Source organism: Eleutherodactylus coqui, chromosome 11 (genome assembly GCF_035609145.1).
Source record: "Eleutherodactylus coqui strain aEleCoq1 chromosome 11, aEleCoq1.hap1, whole genome shotgun sequence".
In the NCBI taxonomy this organism is placed as follows: Eukaryota; Metazoa; Chordata; class Amphibia; order Anura; family Eleutherodactylidae; genus Eleutherodactylus; species Eleutherodactylus coqui.
In genome coordinates, this window is record NC_089847.1 from 22,027,876 (window position 1) to 22,046,172 (window position 18,297).

At 48.4% G+C, this 18,297-nt stretch overlaps 1 protein-coding gene across 1 annotated transcript; it reads right to left on the bottom strand.

Moving 5' to 3' along the window:
* Window positions 1–6,358: 6,358 nt before the first annotated feature.
* On the bottom strand, window positions 6,359–15,435 carry PSMD7 (proteasome 26S subunit, non-ATPase 7). The gene is made up of 7 exons (XM_066582215.1): window positions 15,299–15,435; window positions 11,494–11,585; window positions 10,974–11,066; window positions 10,785–10,882; window positions 9,215–9,295; window positions 7,824–7,915; window positions 6,359–6,861 (listed from the first exon to the last, which is right to left on the bottom strand). Exons 1-7 carry the CDS (start codon window positions 15,370–15,372, stop codon window positions 6,429–6,431), a joined length of 963 nt encoding a protein of 320 aa, XP_066438312.1. The 5' UTR covers window positions 15,373–15,435; the 3' UTR covers window positions 6,359–6,428.
* Between the last annotated feature and the right edge of the window lie 2,862 nt (window positions 15,436–18,297).

Below are 18,297 nucleotides of genomic sequence, written 5' to 3' on the forward strand. Positions count from 1 at the left end.
ACTCGAGTGAGGTAAAAAAAACAAAAACAAATACCCAACTCTCAGCCGGCGTCTGTGTCCCCGGCGCAATGCTGTCTCCAGCGGTGCAGCAAGCTGCTTCAGACTTCTCCTTGCTGTCATCTCTCTGGCTTGGTTTTCAAATACCCCACTTTCACCGCTGTGTGAGAAAGCGCTGTGATTGGATCGCGCGCCGGCCAATTACAGCCGGCGCTCAATCATTTACAGCCATTCAGTGGATGACATCACTGAATGGCTGTGATTGCTTTATCGAGTGACGGCTGTGATTAGCTGGCACTCGATCCAATCACAGCGCTTAGTTACACAGTGCTGACGGCGAGGAAATTGAAAACCAAGCCAGAGAGATAACAGCAAGGAGAAGTCTGAAGCAGCTTGCCACACCGCCGGGGAGAGCATTGCGCCGGGGAGAGCATTGCGCCGGGGACACAGACGCCGGCTGAGAGGTGAGTATTGCAGGTTTTTATTTTTACCTAGTATAGACTCGAGTATAGCTAGTAGGGATGAGCATTGCCCTTAGCGAGTACCTGCCCGCTCGGGAGCAAAGATTCGGCTGCCAGCGGGGAGCGGCGGGGGAGAGCGGGAAGGAACGGAGGGGAGATCCCTCTCTCCCTCTCTCCCCCCCCTGCTCATGGCCGCAACTCACCTGTCACCCGCGCCAGCAGCCGAACCTTTTCTTCCGAGCGGGGAGATACTCGCTAAGGACAATGCTCGCTCATCTCTAATAACTAGGCTTATACTGGAGTCAATAAGTTTTACCAGTTTTTTGCGGTAAAACTTATTGCCTTGGTTTATATTTGGGTCGGCTAATACTCGAGTATATACAGTATGTCATATCTTGATAAGCAGACCTGATGGAGTAAAACTAATGTCATTTTCAGAATCACCCCAAAATACCCCTAACATCTCCAAAAATTGAGTTCCCCAGTGCTATCAAACAGGCAAATAATTAAATATTGGGATAAGGAAAACTTTTAGGCGTAATACCCCTTTAAATACAGCTGGAATCCATTAGTCTAATAAGGTGAGTGATACTTTAAATAGAGCGCCCCTTAATTGCACTCATTCCATAAACCCCAGTGCTTAGTCTTCGGCCCGGAGACACGATGACTTGTAGGACACGGATGGTTTGATTTCCTGCAGCCAGATGATGTGGGCCGGCTGTCTGCAGAGCATTAATAGAAAAGACAAAACCCAGAACATATGACACAATGAAATCGAACAAATCCTCCGATCCCTAAATATAGCGACGTCAGGAAAGCACCTAACCACAAAAACAGGAGGAGAAGGAAACTTTATTTTGGTCGGCTCTAGGAGAACATTGCTGCCTGCTCTCTGGCACCCAGCAAGGTGCAAGTTACAGAGTGTTCTCCCAGCGGCTCCCAGTAACGAGGTGGTAATATCCTCCCGCCGGGGTGTTGAGCGCTGGAACCGGGAAGCTCTAATGGTCGCGCTCGTGGATGTCCTGAACGCAGGCCAGCCTGACAGCACGCTGCCATTTCCATTGTCAGGGTTTTATTGTCGTGGCTAGCCTACGCTCGCTGGCACTGGCGGCAGACTGCGCTGATTAGCGCCAGCCCTGTTTCCACTTTTTCCTGGCATCGGCTCATTCAGAAAAGTTGCAAAGTAGTGTAAAAGTCTTGTTCTGCCACATTAGAGCGAGGGCTCTCTGCAGCGCTCACTTCTTGGGGCTGGCCAGGGAGCCGCTTATTTTTGGACAGTCCCTATTTAAATACAATACCCCCCTTATGTGTAGATGAGCTGCCATTGCTCATTTTCCAGGCAGAGTACAGCAAGCTTAGCAGCAATTAACCGTCCGTGTGCTTTGTGTAATAGTAAGTGTAAGTAGTCTCCAACGGCAGGCTGCAGGAGCCGAGCGCAGGAGAAGAAACTCGAGTCGTCATTTAAAGAAAGACACATGCTGCCTTGCCTCCATGCTTTACACTGCAGCTCTGTGTTCTCAGCCATACATAAGCACAAGTTCAAGTCTGAATGTGCTGAAGAATCCCCCAGTTGTGGTTAATGGCCAAATGTTTTTGCAGCGTCTTGCGGTGCTGGAACATCATTAACCCTTAGGCCTCCTGTCCACGGCACACGCGGATCCCAGCCCTGCTTACCTGCATTTCCCCGACAGCGGTGTCCGGGCGGATTCCTCCACTTCTAGGTTCGCTGTACTGTGCATCGTCCTCATGGCTCGCCGTCAGACACGGGCCGTACAGTTGTTTTTTTTTTTAAATCCCCTGCTTTCCAGCGGATCGTTCGCAGTGTCACCTGCGGGTGTGCCGCGGATCGGACGGCTTCCGTTGACTTTAATGGAAGCTGTCAGTGTGGAATCCGTCCAAAACGGAGCATGCTGCCATTTGTTTTCCCGTCCGCAAATCAAATCCGCGTGTTTTAATCCATTCGCGGACGCCCATGCAGCTTGATTCGCGGATCTCAAGCGCGGATTCCGCAAACCACATTTGCCCGTGGACATTGGGCCTTACAGTACGGATACGATAAGCCAGCAACGAAACCGTTTATGAGAAGCCAATCAGGTGATGATGCACAGACCGAGTGCGCAGCGCTTTTAGACTAATATTTCCGTAATCCGCACCTTAGGCCGCTCTTACTCATACATTCAGAGAAACGCCACTCAAAACCGAACAGTTTAGTTTGACTACATGGATGCATAGTGATGGATTTCATTCTAATAACCTTAGTAAACCGCGTTCGGGCGCAGGTCTGCTAGGCTCCATTGAAATCAATAGGAGCGTTGTGCCACGCTAATCGCGGAAAAGAGCCGCTGTGAGAGCGGTCTAAGGGTGCATTCACACCGCTACCATCCTCCCAAGTACATCTCCAACAGAGGCCTCTGCATAGGACAAAATATAGAATACCACATATATCAGCCCCACCGAGGCCAATGGGGCACTTTTTGGGTCTGTTTCTGTGAATTGGGGGTCTATAGCTATATTTAAAGTATACGCTGGCAGCTTTCCTGGAGTGTTTGCCAAGTGTACAGAACCCTAAAGAGAGAGCGCTGTCCTCACTTGGGGGGGGACACAAAATGTTTTTGCCTACACGGTCAGCCCTCTGATTTCCGTGGAGGCTGTGTGACCCATTTCCGTGGCGGCACCGCAGAGATATTGACCACTTGTACCAGTTTCCGCCTCCGTTACCAGATTATTAGCTCGGACGTGTCTTCTCTTCGTGTGCGGCACGTTTACTTCTTTTTAACACAGCGCGCCAAACTATTGTGAACTTTAAAGAGCGCCGCATTAGTTCTTTTCCAGAAAGTTTGCAAACGTCAACCGCGTCCAACTTCGTAAAAATACTTCAATTATATTTAGTTTTTCCGGAGGATTATAGCTGTTAAGGATTCCCGTAAACCGTGGAGCGCAAAACATGAACAGATTTCTGTAAATAATCCTATCACGTCTTCCCATCTCGCCACCACTACTGTATTACAGGACGCTGTATGCGCCACATCTGTTTCTCATCAGCGCTGTACAGAACGTGTGGACTTGTACAAGGGATGTAATAAAAGCACAAATATGTATTAGTCTAGGCTGACACCTAGTGGTCAAATGTTGTATAGCAGCACATTAAATGGTCACCTTAGCTCAGCGGTTCCGCAGCGTGCGGGTATAGCATTCTATGGTTTTGTTTAGCGCTATAAATTAGCTCAGATAGGTTTAGGGTTTCGCAAAGCATCTTTAAAACGGGAAAACCTGTCATTAGGCTCATAGTGCCGGCACTATGGGGAACATGAAGCCAGGACCGGATAGGTATGTAGGTCTTATTCTGAAACGCTGCAGTGTTGCAGAACATACTTTGAAGTAGGATTCAGAATGGCACTCAGAGTTGGCATCGCATTGGCCTGTTCTTGCGTGGCGCGCCATCCATCTGCCTATACACAAGCAGAGAGAGCTGTGACTCTAGAAGATCCAGATGCAGCGCTGCCCCCGCGACTCGGCGCTCCGCTTTATAAAAGACTGCACTGTATGTTTATGCTAAAACGGTGCGGTGTACATACCTGCCTCGGGGCCATGCCAGGCGTGGTGTTGGCTGCATGAATCTGGTAACAGACCCCCTTCTTCTATAAAGGCACCATAAACTAAGTTATAGTGCTTATAAGATAGGTGCTGCAGAGCCCGGGGGGGGGGGGGGGGGAGCATTTTTATACTTTCCAGGCTCCTTGTTCACATGCCGTTAATCTGAGAAGTTCGTCTACAGGTATGACTCTCTTCATTCCGTCTGTACCCAGACGCACTCCCATAGAGACAGGCTAAGGCACTGGCTGAAGGCAGAGTCATACTGATTGGCCAAGCACTGACTTCCTGGGGTGCCTGCGTGAGAACTGGAGGCCTTTAACCCCATTAGGGCATGGCAGGCCCCCCTTTCTCTTAAAAAATATATCGTAACTCTTATTTATCCATCCCCGCCACTCTATGAGGTCTTGTTTTTTGCGGGACGAGTTGTATTTTTTAATGGTGCTATTTAATGTCCTGAAAAACTTTTTAAAAAGTTCTAAGTGGAGTAAAGAAAAGAAAAAAAAAATATGAAATTCCGCCATTTTTTGGTGCATCCTTTTTCTACAACGCAGAAACTGCAACAACGGCACGATAACTTTATTCTACAGGTCAGTACGGTTTTCTGTTGACCTCACTGTGCAGGGGTTAGTTTTTTGCAGGACGTCCTGTCGTTTCTGTTGGTACGATTCAAACTTTTTCATCGCATTTTATTACATTTTTTCTTGGGGACAGGGTGACAAAAAAAGTGCAATTGTAGTTTTTTTTTTTCTTCTTTCTCATGACGTTGACCGTGTGGGGTAAAAAACGCATTATTTGGATAGATCGGAGATTTATAGACGCTGCAATACCATTTCTGTTTTTGTTTTATTATTTAGATTCGTTTAGTATAAATATGGGGTTATTTTTCCTTTTTTTTAGTCCCCAGAGAGAACAAGAACTTGCGATGCTTTGATCCAACCTGCAGTATAATGCCATAGCATTACATTATACTGCGATCTGACAGGCAGTCTATCAAGCCATGATCTAATCGCTGGGGGGAGGGGGGGGGGGGTATGGAACCACCGAACATTGGTCAGGGAATTTAAATACTGCTGTTAGAATTGACTGCAGCATTTAAAGGGTTAACAGCTCAGATGAGTGGCCCTGCTTATTGGAGCTGTTGGCTGTAAGAAACAGCCGTCACCCGTGTAGTATGGAGCGAGATCGCCCCACGATCCCCCCTCCATACATACCCCAAATGTGCAGGACGTAACTGTATGCCCCCCTCCAGCGTTGAGTATAAAAATGGCAACCCTGGGCGCAATCCCATAAAGCACCATAACTTAGTTTATGACGCTTCTAGAAAGACAGGTTACCGTTAAAAGCACCTCCCCCCCAGGCTTGGACCAACAAAGATGGCCGCATCGCTTCTCTGGCGAACACTGTGGATTAGTATGCATTGGTAGACTCTACATGCTGATCTGACTGGCCTATACTGCACACATGGGCAGTACTGGTTAATCAAATGAGATGTAGCACTAGTGGTGCATACTACGCAATACAGTCAGAAGCTGCTGCGGCCATCTTTGTATCTCCAAGCCCAGAGGGTTTGTTGTAAGCAGGTTAAGAGTTTTCCTTCCCTACTATAAAAGAGACCAGTCTCGTAGCTTCCATAGTCTGAGGGACCCAAGATCAGGGCTCAACGAACGCTGGGATTCATGTGAACCCAATTGAAAAGCACTGCTTAAGCTCTTCTTTCCACCAATGCAATGAATGTTAACTGCCTGTGACACGGCCTCGAGCCCCACGCCCCCCGAAATACAATACATAGAGTTTATAAACAAGCTTTAATATTTTTCTGCAAGAAATTACATTACAGCCAGACTGCCCCCAAAAGACGTGCATTTCCCACGATTTACAGGACTCAGGCTTAAAGAAGTTCTGCAAGACTATAAATAAAGCTTATTAAAGAGCGACCCGTCTGCACCCAACATATAGTATTATGTGCTGCGGGTAAACAGAGCGACTAGATAAAGTCTGAGTCCATCCAGTGCCATCTCCAATAAGTGTCCTAGACCAGTGATCCCCAACTCCAGTCCTCAGGGACCCCCAACAGGTCATGTTTTCAGGATTTCCTCAGTATTGCACAGGTGATGTCACTATAGGATATCCTGAAAACATGACCTGTTGGTGGTCCCTGAGGACTGGCGTTGAGGACACTTGTCCTAGAGAACCCCCAGCAAGGCTTGTGTAAAATATATTCTGCGAGGGGCAGTAAATGAAGTGACATGATTGGATGAACACGTTGCATCTATGACCCTTCCTCGGTACACAAAGGACAAGCGAGGTCAGCAGAATGTTCTTTTTATTAGACTATTCAACCAACAGCATACAAATAAAAAATACTAACGGCGACGATCATTTCTTTTCCTTTTTCTCCTCTTTCTTTGTGTCGGTCTTTTCTTTCTCCTTCTCATCTTTCCTCTCCTTTTTGCTCTCCTCCTTCTCCTGCCCTTCCTTCTTCTCGGCGTCTCTGTTGGCGATCTTGTTGTTGATGAGATTGTGAAGGGCGACCACGGAGCGGATGAGAGAGGCCAGATACACTACCAGCATCTGGTCGTTAGTCTTTAGGTAGAAGGCCTTGACGAACTCCTGCAGGTTTACGTCTGGCAGCAGGTTGAAGACGTCTTGGAGTTGGTAGATGATCTGGTGGTTGATGGGCAACTTCCCGCTGGACACCTTCTCCAGGTAACTCCTGATATCTAGCAGTTTGGAGTTCAGTCCTTTCAGCCCATGTACCTGGTTTGTGATACGCTGCGACAGGGTCCCCACTGTAGTGTCTTTGATGTCCCTGCAGGAATTTGGGAATAAAATAAATGGCTAAGTCCTAAGGGTTAAGCTTACCATACAAGTACGGGCTCGTTCGCCCCACGAGGCTCCATCTGGATCCTCAGTTGCCGATTTCCGCTAAATAGGAAGACATAGCGCTGCATGCTGTGCCATTTGGTCCTGTCAAATCCTGCGAAATGCTAACCAGCTGGACCCCATTGTAGTCAATGGGGTCCGTTCAGTTCCGATACAACTGTTCCTTTCGGCCAAGGGCTGACATTTTTCCACTTTCCAAATGGAGCAGGAAAATGGAAACCCCTAGCGCAGATGTGAATGAGCCCTAGCGTCTTCCTACAATCTACATGGTCAATCCTTTACTCATCCAAGAGATAAGCAGAGTCTGGCATCAACTTATCTCCCTCTTACTATGGTAATAACAAGCATGCTTGGCTGCTCTGGTCATGTATATTTATGAACGAGTCAGGAGAGAATAGTCCAGTATCTTAGGGTCATACACCACAGCCAGCGGGGAAAAAAGGCTTACTGATGTAAACCGGCCCAACGGAAACCAAAACGACACTTCAGGCCTCTGTGGTGTGAATGACAGCCTATGAGTAGGCTTGACATACGACAACTGGATGTGTGAATGTACCCTTACGTATATAATGCCAGGTTTGTTAATTTATTACCACCTTATTGAATACTAGTCACACTGATCTAACTTCCAGACCAACCGGCTGCCATAGGCAGAACTCTAGTGCTGATCATCATTTATCAGTGCAGCAAGATTTAAAATTCTGCCATCTGACTACAAATAAAAGAGGGATTTAATTCATATTAAAATCGCCCTAAGGCCAAGGGAACATGGCTGTAGTGCAGAAACTCAAGACGCAAGCCACACCGGACAGCGCATGTGTCCGATATTCACAGACATGGCATGTCAACGAAAGTGGACACAAAGACTTGCCATATACTCTATCTTACCGTAACAAGTGCTCCACACCAACTTCTTCCGCCTCCTCGGCTCCAATTTCACTGGTCACATGCTCAAATGTCTTAGATGTTGGAGTGCCATCCTGATGGAGTAAGACAGTGTTAGAGATACTAATGTAATAAGATTATTTGTGGGCGACATTCATAGCGACCATAGATGACTCCACGGCCCCATGCAGCCGGCCCTAGCATTAGGCAATGTATAGTTTCTTTATCTTTACCATCTACGAAGACCGTAAAAGTGGACCCAGAAGCGGTGCGGCCATTTTTGTTTATCCAGACATCAAGGGTCGCTTTAAATTATGATCAGCATGAAAGCTCAGTGGAGATGAATGCAGCCAGGGGAAACATACAAGTAGTTGGTGAGTTCTCCCGGTCCCTCCGTAGTATCCTTCCACAAACCAAAACCATATACAGATGTCGCAGCACCAACTCCTCTCGCGTGAGCCCACTACTGAGATACGGTGGCACGGCTGCGCTGTGTAACACAGCCATCATTCAAACTGAGTGGCAAACAACGTAGCAGCACTGGGCTTTCTACATTGGCAACGTAAAGCCACAACCAACAGGGCGAGCACAGCTACATCTGCTGGCTTCCTTCAAGACTGTCTATAAAGATTGTAACTAATCTCATAGGGAAATTACTACCTGTACCCAGTGCTGCAGAATATATACTTAACCCCTTAAGGACCAGGGTGTTTTATTCCTAAAGAGACCAGACAATTTTAGGGATTTTACCCATGTGATTGTTTTACTACGATATCCCTGCGTTTTAACGCGATTGTCAATGGAACTTAATGTTAAAAACGCATCACAAGCTTGTGCTTTGCTATTTTTGTGCAATGCGTTTTTAACATTAGAAAGTCCCATTGACACGTGCATTAAAAAAAAACGCAGCGATATCGCAGCGTTAAAAAAACCCAAGTGTGTAGGAGCCCTGACAGAGCTGAACAGGGTCTACTAGGACCCTGCAGCTCTGCTGTGACAGGGACCCCTGGCGACCACGTGATCACTGGGTCACATAGTGGAAGTAACACTTCCACTTTCTCTTTAGTACATAACCCTCTTTGAGCACTATGGAGCTTGGAAAGGAGAAGGCAGACACGGTTAAAACCCGCTTCTCCCTTTGCCTCCAGGTCCTCAGCTGTGTCCGACAGTTGAGTACCTGACCTACTCCTGCTAGATTGCAGGAGAAGCTTTAATCCTGTGCTGTACTTCTGCTATCGGCCAGGATTAAAGCCCAGGACCAAGCCCTGTAAATTTACTGCGCTTGGTCCTTAAAGGGTTACAAGGTACTGCAAGGGTAATGTATTAAACAGCTGTAGCTAAAATGTATCCAAATGACTTGTAGATTGTATTTTACACATCATAGAGTAACTTACATCATGAACTTCCTCCACTGAGATATACGCCTCGGTGGGGAGACCCAGGTCTTTGGGCTTCACATCAATGATGACGAGAACCTAGAAGTAAAAAAGGACCATCAGTGAGGAAAGATCATTTCTGTTCAATCAAGCAGCTGAACTTACAGGGTCGCATCGTGGAAACAAGCCTTTTTGGGGCGCGTCTTCACACATAGCTGACTTGTGGCAGATTTTGGTGCAGAGTTCAACTATTAATCACTGTTTGGAGTCATGCTGGTCCTCTGCTTTGGCCCACTGGGGGCCCTCTATGACACCGATATGGCCTGATAAGGCATACGATGGACTGTGATCATGAGACAATGATGGCTGGTTCAAGATTATTCAATTTAATAGAAAATCTACGTAAGGCCGGTATCAGATGAGTCCATAATAGAGAACACCAACAGTATGCCATCCGGATTTGACCTTTATTTGTGGTCACTGGTTTTATTTCCTACAGGGTAAATATGAATACATATTTGCCCAATACAAATAAATGCAAAGCCAGACAAAACTAGAACATTTTTAAGAGAGCCGTGAAAAGTACGGTCAAGTGAAGAGCTACAGATTCATATTTGCTCCCTATTATTGTCTGCAAACACAGACTAAATATGGAGCAACCATAAGCTCACCAGTCCGGCCTAAGGGCAAGATCACATGTAGCAGATTGTGACGCGGATCCACAGCTAACTTCATCCTTTCATGTGAAGGCGTGACGTCTGCTGTAGACCCACATCACAATCCGCACCAACAGTATTTTGGATCCGCAGTAGAATCCGACCCTATGCCCATCCGGCGCCCGCACGTACCTGTAATTTCTTCTTTTCTGTACTGTGGATGGTCTGCATGGCTCGCCGTCGGACATGCACAGTACAGAGATTATAGATTTAATTTTTTGTTTTTTTTAAACTCCTGCTTTTCCCGCGGATTTCGCGGCCGCATTGCAAACGGCTTCACTGACTTCAATGGAAACCATCCATACAGAATCCGCAGGAAAATTGAGCATGCTGCGATTTTTCATCCGCAAGAGGAAACCACAATCGATTTCTGCTCGTGTGCATGAAGAATCATTTTTGCATACTATGGAAGGTCGCCCGCTCTGGATTCCGCAACTCAAATCTACCCGTGTGCACTCAACCCAAGTGTGGTTCAACACAGTCTTTTTTTGTAAGCAAATGGTTTTTCTTGCATCGCTCAATGAAAGGAGGTAGAGCGGGCCGTGGATTGCTCTGGCCACCTACCTCCATTCATAGTAAAGAGGCCGTCGTTCAGAGATGAACTACTGCCTGCTTAAACAGACCGATCGCCATATAATTTTTATGCCTGCTTGATTGTAATGACGAATGATAAGCAAATGACTTATTGTTCCAGCAGAAGTCTGAACAATGTTGTCCCATGTAAAAGGGCCCCAATGAACACTTTGTTTAGAGGCGACTGCTCAGAGGGGTCTGATGACGAGCGGGCGCAGAAACATCTCCCCAGCTGCACGATACCAACACCAAAGCTGCTTCTCAACTTCAAAACTAATAGAGAGAAAAACAGAACTTACTGAGTTTGGGCAGTATCTCTTCATCAGCTCGTTGATTGCGATGTCGTTCTTGTGCAGCTTGGGCCCCGTATGGTACCAGCCAACTATCCGTTCTCGAGCTAAAAGACAGAAAAGGTCTCAGCGCTCTATTTCCGAGCGGCGGGATGGAGTTACGTTACTGCACACAGCGCCATGAGAAGCGCAACTCACCATTAACTTTTTTGAACATGCCATACATGTTCTCCAGATAGTCGTGGTCCAGAAACCAGACAGAGTCGTCTTTATCATCTTCATCAAATGGTACTGAGGGAGGACATAAGAAGTTTAGTTATCAGGTCCTTTCTAAGTCCCCAAGGCTGACTGCACAGGGTTTCCCCAGTTCCTAACCCAAAACGGCTGGGATCACATATTGCTGGCCTCTAGAGCAGGAGCTTTGTTGCCATGATATGGAGGAGCGCTGCTCCAGAGGCAACAACGCAGAACTTATTCTAAAGTGCCAAAAATTAACACCATAGAATAAGAACCACCATGTCCATCCAGTTCAGCCTATTACCCCCTCCCCCCCCCCCCCCAATGTTGATCCAGAGGAAGGCAAAGAAGCTAATGAAGTAGAAGCCAATTTTCCTAATTTAAGGGGAAAAAATCCCTTCCTGACTCAATCTGGCAATCGGCATAACCCCGATCACCGACCCTTCTGAAGTGATTAATGATGTTACTAGAGGACACTTACCAGCAAAACTGTTGGAAACATCTAAGATCTTTTTGTGCCAAGACCCCAACAGGACGCCGACCACTCGTTTCTGGTTTCCGACTTTTCCAATTCTGTGGGTAAAAAAAAAAATGCAAAAGTATACAATGAATGCCCAATCAGGACAGACTGCCTTAGGCCGCCTGCACACGGCATGCGGAAACCCGTAAGCTGTCAGAAATGCGTAGTACTGAGGGTTTTTGCTTTTTTTTTTGAAAGTCCTGCTTTTCCCGCATCATGGCCTAGCGATGACGCGGAACCCGCGACCTTACCACAATGTGATTGCTGAAGGGCCACAATTAGTTTCTACAAGTGTGCAGGAAGAACTGATTTCCCATTGCATGCTATGGGCGCTATTTACTGCAGATCTGCGGTGCGGACGCGGCTGGCTGAATCTCGGGCGCAATTCGCTTTCGGACGTGTGAATATGGCCCAAAGGTCTACCCTGTCTAAGCAGGACAGCTTTTCTTGGTGGGCTGTACACAGTTAAGGATATGTTCACATGGCATGGGTTTTTTCCCCCCATGCAGCCAACATTTTACCACCACAGCAGAAGTCACAACCGAGACAGGGGGCGCCATCGTTACACCCCTGTGCTGTCGGAACCACTTCCAGGCGCTTGGCTGAAGGACATTTGGTCTTGCGGTGCTCATTACATGTACGGCCCTTGACACTCAGTCCCCTCAGAGTTTGGAGGAGACCCCCAGCCTGTTACACTTTCTTGCTTAGAATGACTGCAAGTCATCCAAGTCCCAATTAAAAGATGTCCAGTTCTAAATGCAGCTTTTTTACTTGCACTAAACTCAAAAGAGAGGGAGGCGAAAACGTGGAACATCAAATGTACGATTGTTTAGCGTTACTAGAAGAGCAGACCAGGGGGACTGAAAATGTTGACGCTCCCATTGCTAAGTCACATTGAGTTTTTCGTAGATGGCACCATGAACATGGGCAGGCAAGACAGGCGAAGCAACGGCAGCCAACAAGATAATTGGACAGAAGCAACTCCCTCTTGGGAAATCTGGGAATGTGTTACCTGGCTGAAGGTACGACTCTTAATGTCTACACCGACTTGAGGTGCGCCTTTGGAATCAGTCGATTTTGCACCGTTGTGGCGCAGTACAAGTTTTATTGGATCATCGGGTGAACCAATCCGCAACGCAGAAGCAGCGTCTCCTGTACAAGGCTGTGGCTCTTCCCAAGCAGGTAGCCGTTATCAAGGTCCAGGCTCACCCCAAGGAAACGACTCCGGAGCTCCTAGTGAAGGCCAAGGCAGCAAACTCCCACCGGACGTCTGGTTGCAACTGAATCCGGTGTAGATATCTCTTTGTTGCCCCTTTTACAGGAACCGGCCCCCAGCGTGAAAAGGAGGAATGCCACCGGGAGAGAAATAGGTCATATATAGCCATCCTCCTTAATACGTTTGGATTGAGACCCCCGGCCAACACCCCGCACCCACCAGTGAGCTGCAGCAAAGCAGCTCCACCAGTAATCACTGTAGGTCGGCGAACCGGTCAGTACAGTGATAAGACATCCGTCGATGGGGTTCTGGCCGGATGGTGAGTGGTTGTCTTCATCCACAGCGTCCCGGGACTCCAAGCATCTACATTGTATGCGGACATGTATAAATGGCTTCCGTTGGACAAGGTGGGTCATGTCCCCTCGCTCTGCTTCCACATGACAGTCATGCTATAGGACTATCCCTAAACACACCCTTTAGGAGATCGGCCCGATGGTAAGCCCCAGGTGCGGTCTATGGGAAAGGACTAGTAATATCTGTAGTATTTTCTTCTATCCCGGCTTATGTAAATGAGGGAGGGGCCGGTAGCGGTTATCAAGATGACCAACTAGGCGATATTTCAGATATTACTATGATGTGTTCAAGTTGCTTCTGCGCCGCATGCCATGTATCGCTTTATGGCTTACAAGGAAGTAAGACAGTTACCGGGAGGTGAGCCCCCCACAACGCCCCTATGACGAGGCTTATCCAATGCCGAGAGCGGTCCTCAACGCTGAGGGGCACCGGATTGGGGGGGGCGAGGTGGAGAGAGAAGCTGCCATAGGAGCCTATTGCCACGATGAGGGAAGGAGAAACCGCTTAGCATTGCTACACCCCCCCCCCCCCCCCCCCGGCCAATGGAATCCATGCGAAAGGCCTCAGGCTACCTCCACATCGGCGCGTACGACTGAGACGGAGAGCGCTCACACGGGAAGAGAACGAACGGCATCATTCACAGGAGGGGTACGCTTCACTCCGGAAAAGAGAAAAATAAAATTGCTGCGGGCCCAAATTTTTAGGCAATTTATGTGCAAGAATTTCCCATTATTTCCTATGGGAGCGGTAACAAAAAAAAACTGCGCTAATGCGAAATGTTTTTTTAAAGCATTTTACCATTGGGATCCCATGCAACGTTTTTCCTTCATGTGCGCGAAAACCGCGTACAAATCTGATGGAAAATGTACATTTTTACTGAAAAATTAGAAAAAAAACCCTCCAACATCTATGGAAAAAAAAAAAAAATCGCAGTGAAATCTCAGGGAAGAAACCAAGTGTTCTTTCAGCGGCCGCCATCAGCATAAGGGGCTGTTCTGGGCATTTAACCCCTTGCAGTACTGATGGTCAGCAGTTGGTCAGCGGCTCGGGAAGTCAGCAGTCATCTACAGTTGACCGGCGGGGGCCAGCGCCCAGAACCGCGGCCATCAGCTGATCTCAGCCCCGCGTGGATGTCGGCAGCTTCATCGGCGCTAGAAGTGTAACAGAACGTATAACATCCCACGGGCATCGATGGCAGCCATGCCCTCTACTACACTGACGGACGCCCGGCGGCGCTGCAGTACCTGCGGGGGGCGCCATCACTGCAGACCCCCACCGATCAACTAATGACCTACCCTAAATGATAAGTCATCCGTGCTGCAAGGGGTTAAATCCATGCCGCAAGGGGTTAAATGCCCAGCACAATACCGCCATCCGTGCCGCAAGAGGTTAAATGCCCAGCACAATACCGCCATCCGTGCCGCAAGGGGTTAAATGCCCAGCACAATACCGCCATCCGTGCCGCAAGGGGTTAAATGCCCAGCACAATACCGCCATCCGTGCCGCAAGGGGTTAAATGCCCAGCACAATACCGCCATCCGTGCCGCAAGGGGTTAAATGCCCAGCACAATACCGCCATCCGTGCCGCAAGGGGTTAAATGCCCAGCACAATACCGCCATCCGTGCCGCAAGGGGTTAAATGCCCAGCACAATACCGCCATCCATGCCGCAAGGGGTTAAATACCCAGCACAATACCGCCATCCGTGCCGCAAGGGGTTAAATGCCCAGCACAATACCGCCATCCGTGCCGCAAGGGGTTAAATGCCCAGCACAATACCGCCATCCGTGCCGCAAGGGGTTAAATGCCCAGCACAATACCGCCATCCGTGCCGCAAGGGGTTAAATGCCCAGCACAATACCGCCATCCGTGCCGCAAGGGGTTAAATGCCCAGCACAATACCGCCATCCGTGCCGCAAGGGGTTAAATGCCCAGCACAATACCGCCATCCAAGCTGCAAGGGGTTAAGTTGCTCTGCAGTCCATCCATTGCAGAGGCGCTCTATAGCTCTACTGCTGCTGGGAACTACAAGTGCCAGCATGCCCAGCAGTGCCCCCTCAGCTGATGAGGCAGCTGGCATGTAAATTGCCCCGTCACTGTGCAGCGCAGGCCTAGCTGCCCCCACAAGCCGGGGTTCGAAGTGGAGGCCTAGCCGGCCTGTGACTCAGCAGCTCCCCGCCAACCGCCCAGGACTCACCTGTTAAAGTGATCCACCACACTGAGCAGCACCAGCGGGTGCACCACCACCTTGTCTACCGCCAGCTCCGGCATCTTCCCGGCTACAATGACTCTTACACACTGGCCGGAAGCACAACTGACACCGCCACCCACTACTTCCGGAGACACTGCTCCCAGAGTACACTGCGCGCCGGAAGTGCCCTGCCGTCCTGCGGCGGACGCCATGTTTGTGCAGGCAACTTGCTACTTTGTAAGAAGTAATACTATATTTTGAGATAAAACATATAGATTGTGCAGACATATACACAGAGGATGCCTCTGCTCAGCTTGTATCCTATGCATTTATTATAGTCATTTTTTTAAACCAACATGGCCGCCATACAGGCCGCACTGTGGCACTTAATTCAAGTTTTTTTTTTAAGTTATGAAGATTTCTTCACCCTCTTATATAATGAAATGGGTGTTATGAGTTCGTTAATACCGACTTGTACCGCAGACATTGCAGCTGAAAACAAATTGCAGTTAGAGCCTCGACAGACGAGCGTGTAACACAATACACTCGCTCCTGCGCAATTTGTTTGCTCAGTGAACAAGTGCATTTAGTGCTTCTGCCTGCGCAAATATGGAGGGTACCATATTACTACGGGGGTGGGGGTGGAATAAAAAGCCTAATTTGCCTAACGCGGTGCCGGTAATCACAGATATCCGCTGCGTTTGGCACATACCCACGTGGGCAGATGTGTGCAATTGCGCATCTCCCATAGAACTCTATGGGGCTCTTTAGTGCGCAAACACAAAATACAGCATGTCCTATTTTTATGCATCTGCAAAAAAAACGGGAGTAGAAAAAAGTGAGAATGAGCCCAATGAAATCAATGGGTTGCTTTCTCCGTGTTATCGCGGCATAAGACGTTCGTCCGTTTAGTTCCTTTTTTGGTCCGTATTTACCGACCTGAATTGCATATTCTATGGCTTGTAAAAAAAATGCAGTGAACGCACTTTAGCATTCGTCTTCAATGTGTTTTTGTGCCTCCGTTTTCTGCGACAAAACTGACATCACTTGGGTCGTCTTACGTTTTTTTTGTGCACGCGAAAAATGGATGCAACACAGACGTATTTTTTCATGGATCAAACTTGCATACACGCTTATGAATGATCCCTAATAGACCGCGTAAACTTAGAACAGGAAGCCTAAAAATGCGCAAAATTGATCACAATGGCTCATCGGAATGGTAAAATTGGCGCATCTTTAGACACTTTGTCTAACCTTATACCACCTATAGGTTTGTTTACTTTGCACCAAAGTTTAGCTCACAGTGCCACATTTAAAGTGTGACTAAACTTTTCAAAAACTCCTCATATACCTTAGTGATACGTCAGACGTTTTGCTCACCACTGCATCGATTACCAGCTGGGGTGCCGCAGCTCCCCGCTGGTAATCGCGCTGTTGCCACTGATCCCAGGGCACACTGATGTCAGTATGCAGCCAAGATCCTCCTCCCCGAGTCCCCTGCTCATTAGTTCCACAGGAGAGGACTCAGGGAGGAAGCGTGCCGGGCTACACACTGACTACAGTGTGCGCCGGGCTCAGGGCAAGCAGAGAGGGAGCGACGCTGACAGCAGGGACAAGGTAAGTATATGGGGTGGGGGATGCTTATTACTCGGGGGGGGGGGGCTGCCTATTACTCGCATGGGGGCTGCCTATTACAGGGGGAGGGGCTGCCTATTACTGGGCTGGGGGCTGCTTATTACTGGGGGGGACTGCCTATTACTGGGGGGGTGCTTATTACTGGGGGGAGGGCTTCTTATTACTGGGGGAGGGGCTGGTTATTACTGGGGGGGCTGGTTATTACTGGGGGAGAGGGCTGGTTATTAATGGGGGGGCTGGTTATTACTGGGGGGGCTGGTTATTACTGGGGGGCTGGTTATTACTGGGGGAGGGGGCTGGTTATTAATGGGGGGGCTGGTTATTACTGGGGGGAGGCTGCTTATTATTATTACTGAGGTGGGGGCTTATTACTGAGGGGGCTTATTATTATTACTGAGGGGGGAGCTTATTACTGGGGGGGGGGGCTTATAATTATAACGTTGCTATGGGGGTTTATATTACTAATTGGGCCACTGTGGGGGCCACTATCAGGGTCACTAGTAGGGCTCGTTCACACGGGAGTAATTGTATTTCGGTCGCACAAATATGCTGCATATTTGCGCAATCGAAAATCGCTTATGCCTGTATATTTGTGCACGTAAAAAAGGAGCGCAGATGGGCCCACTGAGATGGTGCGCAAATATGCAGTGAGTACATAGATTTCCTGCGCATTCACCATGTATTTGCGCGGCCCATTCACTTCAATGGCCTATCGAGGTGCGTAGTACGTAACAGAATAGGTCATGCTGTGTGAAAATATACATTATGTGAATGAACTCATTGAAATCAATGGCCTCTATTCACTGCATATTATGTACGCAAATACGCTTGTGTGAACGGGCCCTTACTATACCGTCTTAGGCCCCCTGCACACAGGCAGAAGTTCCGCGGCGGGATTTCCCGCAGAATTTCCACCTGTGGAAGCTGCCATAGGATTGCGTTAGAAAGTGCAATCCTATGCAGACGGCTGCGATTTGTCTGTGCGAAATCTCGCACCGAAAACAAATTGCGGCATGCTCTATTATTGTGCGGGGCAGCCGGCACATCACAGAGCCGGAGCCGCGGGAGCAGGTGAGTGCTGCGCTGGTTCCTGCAGGGGCACAGGTCGCGTCCCGCTGTGAGAATTCTCACAGGGGGATCTCACCCGGCCGTCTGCAGGCAGCCTTACAATCGGCCCTTTGAAGGTCACCGTAAGCCTGATGTGGCCCTCGGTGAAAATGAGTTTGACACCCCTGATCTATCTCATATCTATCTATCTATCTATCTATCTATCTATCTATCTATCTATCTATCTATCTATCTATCTATCTATCTATCTCCTATCTATCTATCTCCTATCTATCTATCTATCTATCTATCTAATATCTATC

What these genes read in the sequence shown, in the direction of transcription:
- PSMD7 (XM_066582215.1), bottom strand. Translation starts at nt 15,372, where the DNA reads ATGCCGGAGCTGGCGGTAGACAAGGTGGTGGTGCACCCGCTGGTGCTG. An exon ending in GTGGTGGATCACTTTAACAG is followed by an intron (nt 11,586 to 15,298) that starts GTGAGTCCTGGG and finishes TTTTACCCACAG; the next exon opens with AATTGGAAAAGTCGGAAACC. An exon ending in CATGTTCAAAAAAGTTAATG is followed by an intron (nt 10,883 to 10,973) that starts GTGAGTTGCGCT and finishes TCTGTCTTTTAG; the next exon opens with CTCGAGAACGGATAGTTGGC.